A 16,764-nucleotide genomic window follows, 5' to 3' on the forward strand; every position below is an offset into this window, starting at 1 on the left:
CCTCTCCCTCTGCTGACCGTGGGCGCCCAATATTGTGAGTCACTCCTGCCTCTCCGATCGCATCACCTCCCTGAAGTTATGTCCCAGGTCATATGCCTGATTTGTATCCTCTGTAATAAATGCTCCCTGATTGAGTGACTCTACCTTCTTGCTTCTCCTGAAAGGAAAATCCAGTTACAAGGTGGCATCACTTCTATCACCCTTCGAGGGGAAGGACACCACTTTTTTGTAGGAACGGAAGAATCCCACATTTATCGGGTCAACTTCACGGATTTCAAAGAGACTCTCATTGCAACCTGTCACTTTGAAGCTGTCCAGGACGTTGTCTTTCCATTGTAAGTAGAAGAGCAAAGGACTTTTGCTCCTAACATCAATGAAAACAAGCAATTGTAATTTAATATCATTAATTACAGTAATAATTATAAATATAATACTGGTATTTTCTTATTCTTTAATAAGAATTCTTAACAATAATTATTTCTCTTACCTTCACCACGTCGCTACATTTGTTTTCACAATTGAAATTTGGGCTTCTTTTGAATGTTGGCTTTTCTAATAAGCCCATCAGGGAAACATTTCTGTTTTCGCAATGCTGTCTGGAGAAACCTTAGTAGTGCCTTTTTTCAAACTTCTTTCAACTGGGTCTTTTAGATTGGGCATACTTAATGGTGGTGGCCTCAGGAGGTCTCCTGGACCTCTTGGTGATCTTCTGGATTTCTTGGTAAATCCCACACAAAACAAGTGAAACAAACAACCATTAGCAGCTGTGACATCAAAAAAAAGTCGTTTGCCATGTTTTGCTTTTGAAATACATTTTGTCTCTGGCAACATTCATCCCACAAAGCTGATCAGATAGGTTTTGCTCTGACCTTCCTCAGCATGAACTTGAATTTGCAAAACTCAAAATCGTTGCTCACGATCATGAAATGTGCTTTGGGTTCCCTGAGTCCTTGAAAGTGGGTTCTTCTAAATGTTTCTAAGAGTGAAAATGGCTCGTGCTTCCTACCAGGGGGATCTTTTTGGAAAACTGGTTAGTCAGGGGCGCCTGGGTGGCTCAGTCAGTTAAGCATCTGACTTCAGCTCAGGTCATGATCTCCCGGTTCGTGGGTTTGAGCCCCACATTCATGGGTTGGAGCCCCACATTGGGCTCTGTCATGACAGCTGCTTCGGAGCCTGGAGCCTGCTTCGGATTCTGTGTCTCCCTCTCTCTCTGCCCCTTGTAGATCGATCTCTCTCTCTCTCTCTCTCTCAAAAATAAACATTTAAAAATTTTTAAAAATTAAAAAAAAAATAAAACTGATTGGTCATTTTCTTTCCATCTCACTGTTTTCCTCTTTTTTCTAAGGAGCTTGGTAGAATCAATTGGTAAAAATTATTTGGCCCCTGGGGCCTTTTATAAGAGCAGATTTTCAACTATCTTTTCGAATACAGGATTTGTAACTCTTCTTTTTCTCCCCACCTCCTTTTTTTTTTAAACAGCTTTATTGAAATATAATTCACCTACCATAAAGTTGACCCATTTAGAGTGTGTAGTTCAGTCATTTTTGCGTATTACAGAGTTGTGCAACCATCACCATAATCTAATTGTAGAACGTTGCATTATCCCCAAAAGAAACCTATTAAGAGTCACTACCCTCTTCCTGCTTTGCTCCCTCCCCCCTCCCCCCGCCAAGCTGTGGAGAAAACTGAGCCGAGAGGAAGGACGTGGGGTAAATGAGCATCATGTAAGGGAACACACGCTTCCTCTCCTTGCTGATTCATCTGTGTTAATGTACATTGTTTTCAGCTGCTATTACTTTGTACGCCAAAGCATTGATATATTGGGGGAAAATATGTACGAACCAAAGCAACTTCTGCAATATTCTGCTATCACGTGCCTCTTTGCCAATTGCATGTGAGCTAATACACATTACAGAAACATGCATCGTAGCAAAAGAAACTGTCTCTTTTTTTCAACCTATTGGTATCATTTAATTTTAGGTAAGTCTTGGTCTTCCGTAGAATTCGATCTGTTCGTACTTATTTATGTCAAATGAGTTTATAGATAATTTTCTATTTAACAAAGTTTCTTTTTTTCTTGTTTACTTTTCTTGTCTTTTGCTGTGTGGCCATCATGTTTTTCGGTCCTCCCTTCCCCTCCCCTGCTCCCCATGACTTGGAAACTATTCACTTTGTTTTTATTCACTTAGTGATTTACCCTTGAATTTCTAATATAAATTATTTTTCTTTCAAACACTAGAGTTAACCAACATTTACATCATATTTTCCAAAGGAGCAAGAGTCTCGGCATATTTTATTTCCCTCTCACCGTCTCTGATGATAACATTGTTTAGAATTAGACTCAGATTATATAGTTATTATCTTTTACAAATAATTACTTTTAGCTTTAACTATAACTTTTGTTTTTTGCTTTTATCACCCTCTTTTTATTTCACACATCTCGCTATTTGATTTTTTTCTATGTTGTTCATGGGGAGAGGGGTGGGGGATGGTAATTCTTTCAGAGATAGTCTGTGTATAGAAAATTTGGTCCTTACTTATCTGAATATATTTTTGTTTTACCCTCGGATTTCAGTGATAATGTGGCTAGGTATAAAAAGTATTTTAATGAACTTTGTATTGAAATATACTTACAGAAAGTATATAAATCATAAGTAACCGCCTCGATGAAATATCACACCTATATGACTACCACCTGCTCAAACAATAGAATATTTCCATCACCCCAAAACACCCCTTTCAATCACTACCCTTAACCCTTTTCCTTAAAGAGAATCACTACCTGGGCTTCTAGCCCCATAGATTCATTTTACCTGCTTTTGACCTTCATGTAAATGGAACAATTCATTATGTATTTTGGAGGTCATATTTTTTTCTCTATGGAACCTTTTAATGTTACTGTCATACATAGCTTATCCTTAGTAGTTTTTTTGTCAATAGTTTTATCATTTAACTGAGAGAAGTGTGTTAAAGCCTCAAGCAATGAACATTGATTTCTTCCTTTATTTCTGTCAGTTTTTGCTTCATGTATTTTTGAAGGGTGTGTGTGTGTGTGTGTGTGTGTGTGTGTGTGTGTGTGTACATTAGCATATATATATACATATATGCACATCTAATGTATTGACATTTTAATCATTATTAAGTGTACCCTCTTCATTTCCACTAATTCTCTTTGATTTGAAATATGATATTAATGTATTCATCCCAGCTTTGTTGTTCTTTGTATATATTTTACAAAATACTTTTACTTTCAATATAGTGTATCTTTACAGTTCTTCTCTTGAAACGGCATGTAATTAGTTATTGCTTTTCTATCCAGTCTAAAAATCTCTACATTTTATTTAGAATGCTTAGTCCATTTACTCTTAATGTAATTTTTGATCTAGTAGTATTAAATCTTCCTTTGTTATTTGTTTTCTTTTGTGTCATCTGTTCTTTGTTCTTCTATTCTTTCCTTCCACCTTTTGCTTTTTTTTAAATTTTGTTAACGTTTATTTATTATTGAGAGACAGACAGAGCGTGAGCATGGGAGGGCCCGAGAGATGGGGAGACACAGAATCCGAAGCAGGCTCCAGGCTCTGAGCCATCAGCACAGGGCCCAGCGCGGGGCTCAAACCCACGAACTGTGAGATCATGACCTGAGTCGAAGTCGGGCGCTCAACCGACTGAGCCCCCTGAGGCGCCCTCCACCTTTTGCTTTAATCAGATGTTGTTAGTGTGACATTTTAATTGCTCTATTGGCTTTCTACCTATACATCTTTGCATTAATTTTTTTTTAATGGCTGCTCTAAGGATGATGATGTACATTTTTAACATATCACAGTCTGCTTAGAGTTAATGTTGAATTACTTCAAGTAAAATGCAGTCTGGGAACTTTGCGACAACTTATTTCTCTTACCCCCATTCTTATTCTTGGTGCTTTTGTTTTCATGTACACCTACCTATTCATATTATTAACCCATTGATACAAAATTACAATTTTTGTTTTAAAAGAGTCATAAATCTTTGTCATAAATATATATTATAATAATTTATAAGTATAATAAAATGTAGTTTTTAGTTCTTTGTTGATATTACCTATCTGTTAATTTATTGGTATCATAGTTTCCCTTAATACTTTGAATGCAATTTAAATAGTTGCTTTAAAGTCTGTCTGCTAATCCAATACCTTGATCTACTTGGAGTCAGTTTCTTTTGACTGCCTTTTTCTTGACTCGTATTTTCCTATTTGTTTGCATGTCTAATTACTTTTTGTTGAAAACTCAGCATAATAGGTAATACATATTATCGACATACATGTATTATCTACAGACATATTATCTACATACATGTATATCCGCATACATATCTACATCTACATATAATGCAGTAACTCTGAATTCTGTAGTATTCTCTGAGGATTCTTGGCCTGGACTCAAACTGCAAACTTTATCTTTCTCATAGAATGCAGCAGTTGACATTTTCATGGCTTCCTACGGCTACTTTTTTGTACAGGTTCTGGGCAAGCCCGTGGGCTTGTGTAATTTAGCATCCTCCCAAGGATTTGTGCAGAGATGAAAGTCATCCTCTCCATGGTTTCCTTGCTACTGGGGATTTTCCCCTAGTTCCCAGGTGTTCTTATGACCTCAGGCCCTGGCTTCTGATATGTTAAGCCTGTAAGGTCCATCTTTCTGCCACTCAAGCTGAACACAGTTGGTGAATGTATTCAGTTAAAAAGGGGAAAAAAAAAACCCTCCTAGGTTGATCCCATATAGCTCTGTCTTCAAAAATAGAATCCTTAAAAAAAAAAAAAAATCAATAGAATTTAAAAAAAAAAAAGAAAAGAAAAGTAGAGTTCCTTCTGGTCTCTGCTTTCTCTTCCTCTTGGGGGTTCTACCATGCACATAGAACTTAGCTATCAGATGGGAATCTGGGCAGTGTTGATAATCTGAGTTTAGGTTTTATCCTGGTGGGTCTCTTGCTGCCATGATTTCCCCTTTTAATTTTCTAGGCCTTAACTCTGATCTCTGCATATCTGTAGCTGGTGAGGCTACGGTTTCTCTGCCACCTTTTTGTGTGGCTACTGCTGGCTAACCTTCGAATTAGCCAGCAACACAGTAATGATCCTGAACCCTTTCCGGTTGTACTTTTACAAGAGCGAACACTCCTTGATTTCTGTTTACTTTCAAATGTCTTCATTGTCTTTGGGATTCGGGGTCCCTGATGTCATGAATTCAATCCGGTGTTCATAACTGTTGTCTGTGGGAAGGTTAGTGTGGCTTCACTGCTCCAACATTACGAGAAGTACCGTCTATCCGTGATCTTAATATTCTGTATGTCTCTCTGGTTCTGTTTCTTCGCAGATTCTATCCGGCTGATTTCTCTTTGTCCTCAATATTTCTGGCCTAATTGATGGTAATCTCTCCTGCTTTCCCATATCTACTTCGACATCTTCTACGTCTACCCCTCTCTCCGTCATCTTTATCTGTGTCTTTATTTTATGGGCTTCTAGACGGGAGGCACACGGGCCTGATAGGCCATCTCGATCCAATCAGTTTGTTTGTTTCTGGAACTTCACCTTTCAGATCCTAAACTAGGGACAGTCTGCTCCTTGAAGAGCTAATGTCTTGACTAGACTCCTGAAAAAGTGGACTGTCCATCAAGGGTAGGAAGAGTTTGGAAAGTTCTCTAGGTGTGCTCATTCTGTGATATTTGATTTTCACAAGGAGTCCATATGCCTCTTGAAAACCTCACTTTCCTCACAGGAGGGGGTCGTTCACTGAAGGCAGTGTCCTATATAAAGCCTCTCTGGGGCGCCTGGGTGGCTCAGTCGGTTAAGCGGCTGACTTCGGCTCAGGTCACGATCTCACAGTCCGTGAGTTCGAGGCCCGCGTCAGGCTCTGTGCTGACAGCTCAGAGCCTGGAGCCTGTTTCGGATTCTGTGTCTCCCTCTCTCTCTGCCCCTCCCCTGTTCATGCTCTGTCTCTCTCTGTCTCAAAAATAAATAAATGTTAAAAAAAATTTTTAAAAAAAGCCTATTTTATTGTTATTTATTTATTTATTTGTTTGGTTTTTAGAGAGAGAGAGAGAGCACATGCGAGCAGGGGAAGAGGGGCAGAGGAAGAATGAGAGAGAATCTTAAGCAGACTCCACACGCAGTGCCAAAGCCCAATGCGGGGCTCGATGAGGGGCTTGATCCCACAACCCTGGGATCAAGACCTGAGCCAAAATCAAGAGTCAGATGCTTAACCAACTGAGCCACTCAGGCACCCCTCCAGCCGTCACTCTTTCTAAGTATCTAGCCCACATTATAATTGTTTCTAGCCCACATTATAATTGTTTTTCTCCAAGCCCCAAAGCTAAGTATACAGAAAAGATCCACTTTTTATTAATTCCAAAGTGTATGGGAGAGGGACTCTCTTTTCCTGAATGTGCCTTTGATGAAATGTAGAGATTTCTCGAGAAGCCCTTGTATCTAGAAGTTAGCTCAGCCCCCACAGAGGCTGTAGCTATAAATTCATATCTATAAAGCAGGTGGGCTTTACCCCAGCATTCTTTTTCTGATCCAAATTGGAATAACCTGTAATTTTTGACATCATGGTGTTTTTCACTATATTTACAAGTTGTCCTTTAAAAAAAAAAATGCGGACAAACCAATCGCTCTGGGTTCACGTCCTTGTCCAGAGCCCCATATTTTCTCACAACCAAGCAAAGTAATGCTTTAGGTTATCTGCAGGCATGCTATCTAGCACACGTGTCATTTTTGTCTTTGAAATTGTTAATGATTATCTACTTTACAGGAGAAGTTTTGTTTAGCTTGTCTTAATATCAATATTCCACAGACCCATTTGACCTCCTGTCCACCAGGACATTTAAAAACTTTGAAATTGACATTTTCCTTTTGGGCGACTTCCTCCCAACCCATCCTCCCGGGGAAAGGGCTACAAAAGATGGCCCACAGGTGATGTGTGGGCATTGAATGCCATTTTACACGAGGTTTCTGTAAGGCCATCAGACTTTGAGATACGTGGAGCCTAAAAGGCGTCCTTCCCTATATCCTCGTGCAATACGTTGGCGAGTCAAACGTGCGTCTAAGAAACAGCATGCGTCGTGTACGGCTGCACCTCTTTATTCTCGCCGTGGCTCCTTTGCAGTGGCACCGATGAGCTGTTTGCCACCTGTGCCAAGAAAGACATCAGGGTGTGGCACACGCTATCCAACCGGGAGCTGCTGCGGATCACCGTGCCCAACATGACCTGCCACTGCATCAACTTCATGAGAGACGGCAAGAGCATCATTTCCGGTAACGTTGACGTCATTTCCGGCACCGTTGACATCATTTCCGGCACCGTTGACATCATTTCCGGCAATGCAGTCCTGATCAGGCTTTGGCGTGGGTGCCGGCTGTGGCTTTGGGAGTTGGCGTTCTCGTTCAACGCCGGTTTCTCCGGGTGGATACCCTGGGGCAGCGCCCCGTGGTCTAGCCCGCCCCTCCTTGCTTCTAATCCAGCCCCTCCTTAGAGTTCCCTTCCCGCCGGGAGGCTTTCTGAGCTCAGAATGACCAAAGAGCAATTTCTCTTCCCCCAAAATGTCTGCATATAGCGTGCAGCCTTCTCTCCAGTAGGGGGATTTGGCAATTCGGTTACCAAACGGATCTGAGGCCTCGGCGAGTCTCGGGCACCTATGTTAACAACCCCTTTGGTTATTTGAGAGATTAAAAACCTGACTTAAACTGTGTTATGCCTCAAAGGGAATTCGTTTTTCGCTCAGCTGATCCTTCCACGCCAAAGCATTTTAACATAAAGCACGGACGCCATGATATTCCACCTCTAAATACTTTGGCGTACATCCCTAAAAATAATATTTTGCCATGAAATAATAATTTCTCAATATCATCTTATGTTCACATCCTAAGCAAATTTCCCCCGTGGTCAAAACGTTAAGTTCGCGTGTTCACATCAGGGAAGAGTTAAGAGTATCTTTAGGAGTAGCTGTTGAAGTGGTGATATCAGGAGCCCATCTCAGCCCCTCTTTTCCTGGTTCTGTTTCCTCTCCATTGGCTTCTCCTTCGGGCGTGTCTTCCCACACAGCAGCCACCACCGGGAGCTCCTGGCTTACAGCATTTCCCTCTAATGGCCTTCACTTCAGACTACTTCTCATCTCCTCCCTTGTCTCAGCCACCACCATCCCCTAGATTATCCGAGCAGCTTTCTTCCACGCCCCCGACCTCTGTTCTTCCCCACCACCCCTCTCCCCCAGTCTGCAGTCAACACAGAAGCCAGTAAATTCTTTTTAAGATGTGAGTCCGATCATGCCATTTCTAGGGTTCACTCCTACATCCCTGCAGATGCCTCCAAGGCCCCTCTGTGACCTTCTCTCCTTCCCCACCTCCACCTTTTTAACACTGACTCTGTCTCTTACCATTCACCCCTTCTGGCCACGCTTGCTTTTTTGCTATCCCTCAGGCACACGGTGCACAGGGCCTTCGCTCTGGACATTCCATCTGCCTGGGTTGTTCTTTCACCGGGGGGCCCCGTGACTCACTCCCTTCACCCCCTCTCTTCTCAAGTCTTTGCTGAAATGGGATTTACCTCGAACATTTTATTGAAAATTGCAAAGATCCAGAGGTGACACTAAGGCTGATGAGAAGGAGCCAGCCGCATGAAGACCTGAGGGAAGAGCATTCCAGGCAGAGGGAACAGCAGGGGCAGAGGCCCTGAGGGGGGAAAACACTTAGAGTATCTGAGGAACAGAAAGAAGCCAGTGTGCCTGGAGCTCAGTGGGGAGGGTTGGGGTCACGGTTGAGGGAGAGGTAGGAGAAGGTGAGGAGCTAGGTAGGGAGTGGAAAGTAGTTACCGTGGAGGATAAAGGAGTTGAATTGTTAAGTGTAGTGAGAAAACCTTTTGAACTTTCTTGATCAGGGAGTCGACATGATTTTAAGAAGTGCACCCAGGCCCCTGCATAGGTCATTCCTTGAAGGGAGCAAGAGTCTGAGGCCAAGGAGGAAGCTGTTACAACAACCCAGGAGAGAGATGCTGGTGGCTTGGATGAGGGTAGGCCCAGCGGAAGGGTTGAGAAGTGGCCAGATTCAGGATGTTTTTTAGCTCTAGAGTTGGTGGAGCTTGCTGACGGATGTTGGGTTGCGTCGGGTAGAGTTGGGTGGATGGAATAGAGAGGAATCAAGGATGACTGAAACTCTTGGCTTAAACAACTGGATGGATGGTGGCACCTTCTATTGAGATGGGAAAGATGGCAGGAGTTGGGGAAGGAGCATCGGGTTTAAAGAGGGAAGGGTAGGAAGCCAACATGTGTTTGCAGATACTAAATTCCCCATCCCAGGTGCAGTATCAGCTAGCCAATCAAATGTACAAGATTTGCGGCCCTGGGAGAGCTGGGAGAGGTGGGAAATGGCCTCTTTCTCCCCCCCCCCCCCCACATAAAAATGTTTTCTCCTGGGATGGGGTGCAGCTAGAGGCAGATTCAACTAAGGCAAGCCAGCCATTTCCTCCAGCCAGGTGTGACCGGTTTGGGGAGTCAGGGGAAAGAGGGATATGATTCCAGGGAGTTGTGGGAGACTGGTCTCTTTCCTCCGTCACCACCACTGCTCCCCAGTCCTGACTCCTTTGTGATTATGAGAGCTACAGTCTTCACAGAGAGTAGGAGTATACTGATGCTGCCTGCTTTTTGTTCCCCTTCCACGCCAGCGTGGGACGACGGTAGAATCCGAGCCTTCGCCCCAGAGACGGGCCGGTTGATGTATGTCATTAACAACGCCCACAGGATCGGAGTGACAGCTATCGCTACCACCAGTGACTGTAAAAGGGTCATCAGCGGCGGTGGGGAAGGGGAGGTATTGTTCTTGAAAGCAGAATCTTTTTACAGGAGCCCTAGGTGTAGACCGACCAACAGCCTTCCTTGTAAGAGGCCACGGACTTGATTTTTTTTTGACCTATACTAGGAGTCAGGCAGGACCAAAGTAAGATTTTTGAAGAAACCCTATCAGATACATCATAAACGAAAGTTCTAATAATACAAACACACAGAGAGCTGTATTTAGTTACAAAAGAACATTTAAGATACAGACATGAAAGCGTTCTGTATGGCATGAAGCCACGAATCCAAGTTGGTGTTTGGCCAGAGTTTTGGAATACTTGTTCTTTTCCTTCAAAGACTATAGTTACATAAATTGTCTTCATCTTATCTTTTAAGGAGATGCTATTTTTAGAATCACTTCTTTCATCTACCCAGACATTTGACTGTTATTTTAAAGTTGGTACACTTGACCTTCCCTTCCATCCTTTGGACGAGCCTTAAATACCTTCCACCCACACGTTCACCTCAGTGCGCCCCCTCCCCACTCCCCAACTTGTCTCCTGCCCCCAAAGCCTTCCTTTCTCAACATAGGACATTTCCTTTCCTTTCTTCATGCTAATGTAGGAATAACGTGTCAGGGAGAAGAAAGAGACAGCATCTTGATGTGGCCTTTCACAGAGTTTGGGCCAAGCAGACTTGTGGCTGAGCGTTTGAGTTCGAGAGTCGTGTTTCACTTCTGCCCCGTCCCGGCTGTGTGACCTGGGGCATGCTCTTGAGCCTCTCTGTGCTTTGGTTTCTTACGTGTAAAGGGAAGATAACAATACTCCAGTCAATGAGATGTTTCACACTATTTTGCACCAAGTCTTCGAAATCTGATGCATATTTTACATTCCGAGCACATCTCCGTGTGGGCTAGCCACGGGGCAGGTGCTCCATAGACGCATCTGGCCCTGGAGCCTCCCCAGCTGTCTGCCCACCAGCCCCGCAAGGGCTTTCGTCCCTTCCCCCATCTCTTCAGCCACGCTGTTGCTGACAGTATCAGCATCCTGCTTGGTCCCTCGGCCTTTGGGGGCACCTGCCCTGCTGATGCCCAAACTTGGCTTGTGCCAGAGCATCAGCTTCTAGGTGCCTGAGCCCGAGCTGTGGAGAGCTGCCGGAGGAAATCACACATGACGAATTCATTGCCTTTGGCCCTGTTCAGAAATCTTTTCAGAACACCATGTCAGCCCTTGCTCCCATCCCCTCCTCAGCTCTTACAGACCCTCCTTCCAGAAGACATAGTCTCCAAGGTCTTTGTCAAGTGCTGGAGACCAGGGCTGCTGGTCAGTGGGTGTGCAGTGCTATGAGTTCAGCAGTTCCTGAAATTCTCAAGCATCTATAATTCCATTTTCATTGGTAAATGGCCTTGGCTGAGTTGCAAAGACCCCAGTCCCACCATGTAGCTCCTCCCCTGCCCCAAACATACCCCAACCCCCCTGCAATCCCATAACCAAAGGGCTACTACTCAGAACACCCCACATTCCAGGCCTGGGTGCTGTTTGGCTGGTGCCCCCACCATAGTAGTTGGAAAATTTGAGTATTACTCTTGCTAAAGACCGAATGTGTGCCTCCCGATGTAGTGGGATCACAAAGTTAGAGATTCATTTTCTCTGGCAGTAATCATTATCTCATCCTGTGCAAGGACACGGGCAATTATTTGGACACCAGAGAAATGAATATGGCATAGCTCATTTGGGATAACCTCATGCCTCCTCATCTGCCTTACTAAGGAAGTATCTTAGAATGTTTCTCTTACTTTGCTTATGGTTATTTTCCTCTTTCAGGTACAAATAAGTCTGTTATGACTTGCCCTGACACTAGTTTCTGGTCGGGGGTTCACCAGGACCTACTATTCTTGTGTTGTCTCATATTACTTACACAAGATAACCTCTGCTCTCTCTCTCTTTTTTTTTTTTACAAGTCCAACATACTCACTGTAAGAAAGTATAAGCATCCGGCTACACTATTGTGTTTTCTGGTACAGTTGTGACAGAATGTTTATCACAGGACATACAATAGCTTTCCTCTTACGTATTCTTTTTATTACAGGTAGGGCATCACATGGACTGTTTTGAAATTTTGTGTGTAGGACCGATGACCTATGAATTTCACTTCAGGATAGTAGAGTGGGGGGGGGGGAGGGTCGGAAAATATTTGCCGTAGAAAGTGGGTGTTGGCTCTGATGAGGCTGAGACCCATCGATTTGAAATGATTAACCCTGAGCAGCTGATGTGAACTTTAAATACGGCTCTGGGTCCCCGGGAGATTTCCTGGGGGCACCAGATATCTGAGAGCGGTGCTCAGCAGAAATGAGCAGACCTGTTATTTCACTTGGTGTAGCAGCAGGTGTCTGGTAAATTTCTCAGCCTTGAAAGTAGATCCAAGTGTAGGATCATTGGTAGTGTTCTCCTGGCTCCGTGGAAGGATTTTCCTGCTCCCAGCAGTCCCACCCCACTCAACTGAGATCAGAGCAGGGAATTTACAAAAACAAGTCAAGCACAGCAGAGGTGGAAAAGCTCACGGAGTTTTTGTTTGTTTGTTTGTTTTTATTTTTTATTTATTTATTTTTTTTAACGTTTATTTATTTTTGAGACAGAGACAGAGCATGAACAGGGGAGGGGCAGAGAGAGAGGGAGACACAGAATCCGAAACAGGCTCCAGGCTCTGAGCTGTCACCACAGAGCCCGACGCGGGGCTCGAACTCACGGACCGTGAGATCGTGACCTGAGCCGAAGTCGGACGCTTAACCGACCGAGCCACCCAGGCGCCCCTGTTTGTTTGTTTTCAATCCCTTCCAAAGTCCCAAGTTTGTGTTGAAAGCCTGTGCTTTGTGGCTTTCAGGTGAGGGTGTGGCAGATAGGCTGCCAGACCCAGAAGCTGGAGGAGGCCCTGAAGGAGCATAAATCCTCTGTGTCCTGCATTAGGGTAAAGAACAACAACCTGGAGTGTGTCACAGCCAGCACGGATGGCACTTGCATCATTTGGGACCTTGTGTAAGTAGCTGTGAGAGGACAATCTGACCCAAAACCCAGTGATTCCAGCATTTCACTGAGAGAAGATCTGAACAAAGGGTAGAGATCTCCTTTGAGGCCACAGGACGGGGATGTTCATCTGAAGCCATTTTCCTCTGTGCCTGCTGAGGGTTTACAGATGCTGGTAGAAAGGGTGCAGTGTCCCGGAAAAGCTGGACGTTGGAAGATTCCGGATGCACGGGGAAGTAGCTTCCTGGACACATACGGCGAAGCATGATTTAACGTATGCAAATACAATTCTAAGAATCCCCTCTCCCGCAAAGAGGGAGAAGGGAAGTAATGATGCAGGCAGTTTCTCTTGTTCTGTGCAGTGGAACCCAGAATGAGCTTGCCATGAGGGGTGCAAGAGCGGGGGTGGTGTGAGTCTAGCCCCTCCCCTCAGCCAGCCCCGCTCCCAGGGCCCTCTTGATGCTGGGAGCCGGTCACAGCCCCCGTAAGAGCACCCGACTCCAAGATAACTAGACCAAAGCATGTGAACTCTTACTGTTGGAGCCACGCAAAGGATTTTCAAGGGCGATTTTTTTTTTTTTAACTATAAGCATTTGGCTGTGTGTTTTTATTTAGATTTTTAAAAAAATGTTTATTCATTTCCTGAGAGAGAGAGAGAGACAGAGACAGAGTGTGAACAGGGGAGGGTCGGAGAAAGAGGGAGACACAGACTCCAAAGCAGGCTCCAGGCTCCGAGCTGTCAGCACAGAGCCCAACATGGGGCCCAAACTCATGAACTGGGAGATCGTGACCTGAGCCAAAGTCAGACGCTTAACCGACTGAGCCACCCAGGCGCCCCTGTGTTTTTATTTAGAATTAGACTCTCTTCCCCTAACCCTCCCCTCACCCAGCACACCTCTACTACTCCTAAGATGCCTTGCCTCTGTATCTGACTGCATTAGAGAGACTTGAATAAGTCCAGAAGTGGGAGAAAAGAGACCTAAATGGAGATATGGATATATATATTGCAAAAGAATATGGAACATTCTAGATTGCAGAGAAGAGAGTGGGAATTAAGGCAAAGGCAGAACACTTTTTGTTTCAGATATTAAAAAACAAAAACCAGGGGCGCCTGGGTGGCTCGGTCGGTTAAACATCCGACTTCAGCTCAGGTCATGATCTCATGGTTTATGGGTTCAAGCCCCACATCAGGCTCTGTGCTGACAGCTCAGAGCCTGGAGTCTGCTTTGGGTTCTGTGTCTCCCTCTCTCTCTGCCTCTCATGCTCTCTCTCTCTCTCTCTCTTTCAAAATAAATAAACATTTTAAAAAATCTTAAAGAAAAAAAACAAAAACAAAACCTCTGTCTCCTTGGTGTCTCCTCACTTTGATGTGCATTTGAAGCCCCTGGAGCTCTTGTGAAAATGTAGATTTGTATTCAGAAGGTCCAGAGGGGATGCCTCAGATTCTGCATTTTTCTTTTTTTTTTTTTTTTAGTTTATTTATTTATTTGGAGAGAGGGAGAGACAGAGAACAAGCTGGGGAGGGGCAGAGAGAGAGGGAGACACAGAATCCCAAGCAGGCTCCAGGCTCTGAGCTGTCAGCACAGAGCCCAACGTGGGGCTCACACCCACGAACCGTGAGATCAAGACCTGAGCTGAAGTCGGTCATTTAACCGACTGAACCACCCAGGCGCCCCAAGATCCCGCATTTCTAACCAGCTCCCCAGGGATGCCCCTGGTTCAAGGACCACGCTTGCAGGGGTTCTTAGCCTACACCCGAACTCCCCACTGGGAAAATACGGAACTAGAAGGGAGGATGTGTCTAAACATATTTCCATGGATTGTTTGTGACCACCTCAAATTGCTGAAGCCTTCCTGTTGTATGGTGGGACTATTTGGTTAATTTGTGCCAAAATCTCTAAAGAACCGTCAGCCCAGATACCACGTTTGAAAAGTTCCATAGTGAGAAGGAACTATGCAGGGTGTGCATTTCTTTTTAGCCAGTAGAGCCCAGCCTGGGAGATGGCCACCCATCTCCCAGGGAAGGAGAAGCAATATTTACGTGCTCGTCAGCACGGTGTCTCAGGCAGTGGCTCCCAAACTGTTTCGCACATGACAGTCAACTGGCACGCTGATGGAAATTGCCCATCTGTGGCCTCTTCCCAGCCTGCTAGATCAAATCCCCACAGGGAAGGCTCAAGAATATCCGTGTTTAAAAAGCTGCCCCCCACGCTGCCACTCAGGTGGTGGGAAACTTGGCTTCAAAATGGCGGCCTCAAGAATACGGTGGCTTGTGTGCAAGACAGCGGGTTGACTCCGAATTCAGCCTCTTCTGTTCTCATTGGAACTTGAGGCTTCCCCCGGAGTTCTGTGCTTTGTCTTTGGAAAAGGGCCCGCCTGGTATCTTCTGAGGCCCCGTAGGTGCATTGGGAGGACTCCAAAGTGGAGCGGGCAGAGTAGCAGGAAGTATCTCTGGGTTAGATAAACCAACCCAATCCAAGCTTGTGCCAAATCCAGGCTGAAGAGTAAATGCATTTTCCAAGGAAGGGAAAGTCAAGCTTCACAGCTTTTGCGTCTAATTGTTTTCAGGCGTCTTAGGAGGAATCAGATGATCCTGGCAAACACCTTATTCCAGTGTGTTTGTTACCACCCCGAAGAGTTCCAGATCATCACCAGTGGCACAGACAGAAAGGTAAGCCCTCCCGACAAGAGTCAGGGTCCTTCTGGCACGTGAGAGAAGCAGTGAAGTGTCGCGGCTGGGGGTGCAGGCTCTGGACTCGAGCCCCACGAGTTCAGACATGGTTTTGCTGTCGATCAGCGGCGCCACTTTGGAGATGCCGCATTTGCTTCTTTGCTTTTGCATCTTGGCTTTGCCTTTGCTTCTTTGTCTGTAGCGTGGAAATGACACCACTCAGTTCACGCTTGCGGTGAGCGTGACTTTAAGGCCATGTAAGGCCAATAGCAGGGGGCCTGGCCCATGGTAGCTACTCGGTAAGCACTGGTAATTATTATTAGGGAATTTCTGAGGCCAGGATGACCCTGCCCACACCAGTTGTCCTTGGGCTACAATCCAACTGAATGATAATAGAGCTCCTCGTTGCTCATCCCCTCTGCGTCATCATTAGCTGGGGAGTCCACGTCCTTGGGTAGAGACTGGTGTCTCTTTTGGGGAGAACCTTTCCTCTTAGAGCAAGCAAAAGGCTGTTGTGTCATCTACCCCCCCCCCCCATGTCTGATCAGCCAGGTCTTTGTCTAACTGCACCTTCAATTACTGGATTTGGGTTCGCCTAATTCAGACTCTGAGATGACTTTGAGATCATTGAAGAAGAGATTGTGTAGTTACCTTTTTTACCAGCTACAGAAAAAGTTGATTTAAAAGTATATAAATATTGTAGGAAAAATACAACATTTTGTGTTTTCCTCTCTCTGCTCCTCCAGCGTGAGAGACAGAATCTAGGAATGGGGCTTTTTCCCGTTCCCAGATGATTGGGGACTACTGTCCTGAAGACATTGTGTCATAAAAAAAATCCAAGAAATGCCACCCGGTGCCGGCCAGGATTTGTCTGATGCAGACAGAATGTTCTGGGGGGCCCGGAGCTCTGCCTCACTCTGGTCTCTGTAGGTTGGCCTTGCTAGTTTCTTTGCGGCTGTCCACCCAAACTGGGCTATGTCTGCCCGCCCCGTCAACCCTGTGTTTCACTTCTGATTTAAGTAGCCTTCCTCTTGGAACTGGGGCAGAAGGATATTAGGAAGTTCATCATGACGTCACCATAAATGCTATTATACATGGTGCAGAAAGTTTCTAGATTCTTGTCATATTTCCCATATTCCAGGGTTCAGGTTATGAGACTTGAAACACTTTACTGTCCTCATTGGGGAATTGTCACCAGAATATTCCAAGCATAAATCACAAATCAGTACAACCGCCATCAGGGCTGGGGACATGACAAGGTCCCTGCCGTCATGGAGCCAG

The 16,764-nt window shown here is 44.9% G+C and overlaps 1 protein-coding gene across 2 annotated transcripts in view; it reads left to right on the plus strand.

The window, feature by feature from the left end:
- Positions 1 to 16,764, plus strand: part of CFAP52 (cilia and flagella associated protein 52) — a 43,496-nt gene that overhangs the window by 23,120 nt on the left and 3,612 nt on the right. For both annotated transcript variants that reach the window (XM_007085959.3, XM_042966757.1), the window contains exons 8-12: positions 165 to 335; positions 7,134 to 7,282; positions 9,684 to 9,829; positions 12,673 to 12,824; positions 15,381 to 15,483. In XM_007085959.3, the coding sequence (XP_007086021.1) occupies positions 165 to 335; positions 7,134 to 7,282; positions 9,684 to 9,829; positions 12,673 to 12,824; positions 15,381 to 15,483 (721 nt within the window). The remainder of the gene's footprint in view (positions 1 to 164; positions 336 to 7,133; positions 7,283 to 9,683; positions 9,830 to 12,672; positions 12,825 to 15,380; positions 15,484 to 16,764) is intronic.

Source organism: Panthera tigris, chromosome E1 (genome assembly GCF_018350195.1).
Source record: "Panthera tigris isolate Pti1 chromosome E1, P.tigris_Pti1_mat1.1, whole genome shotgun sequence".
In the NCBI taxonomy this organism is placed as follows: Eukaryota; Metazoa; Chordata; class Mammalia; order Carnivora; family Felidae; genus Panthera; species Panthera tigris.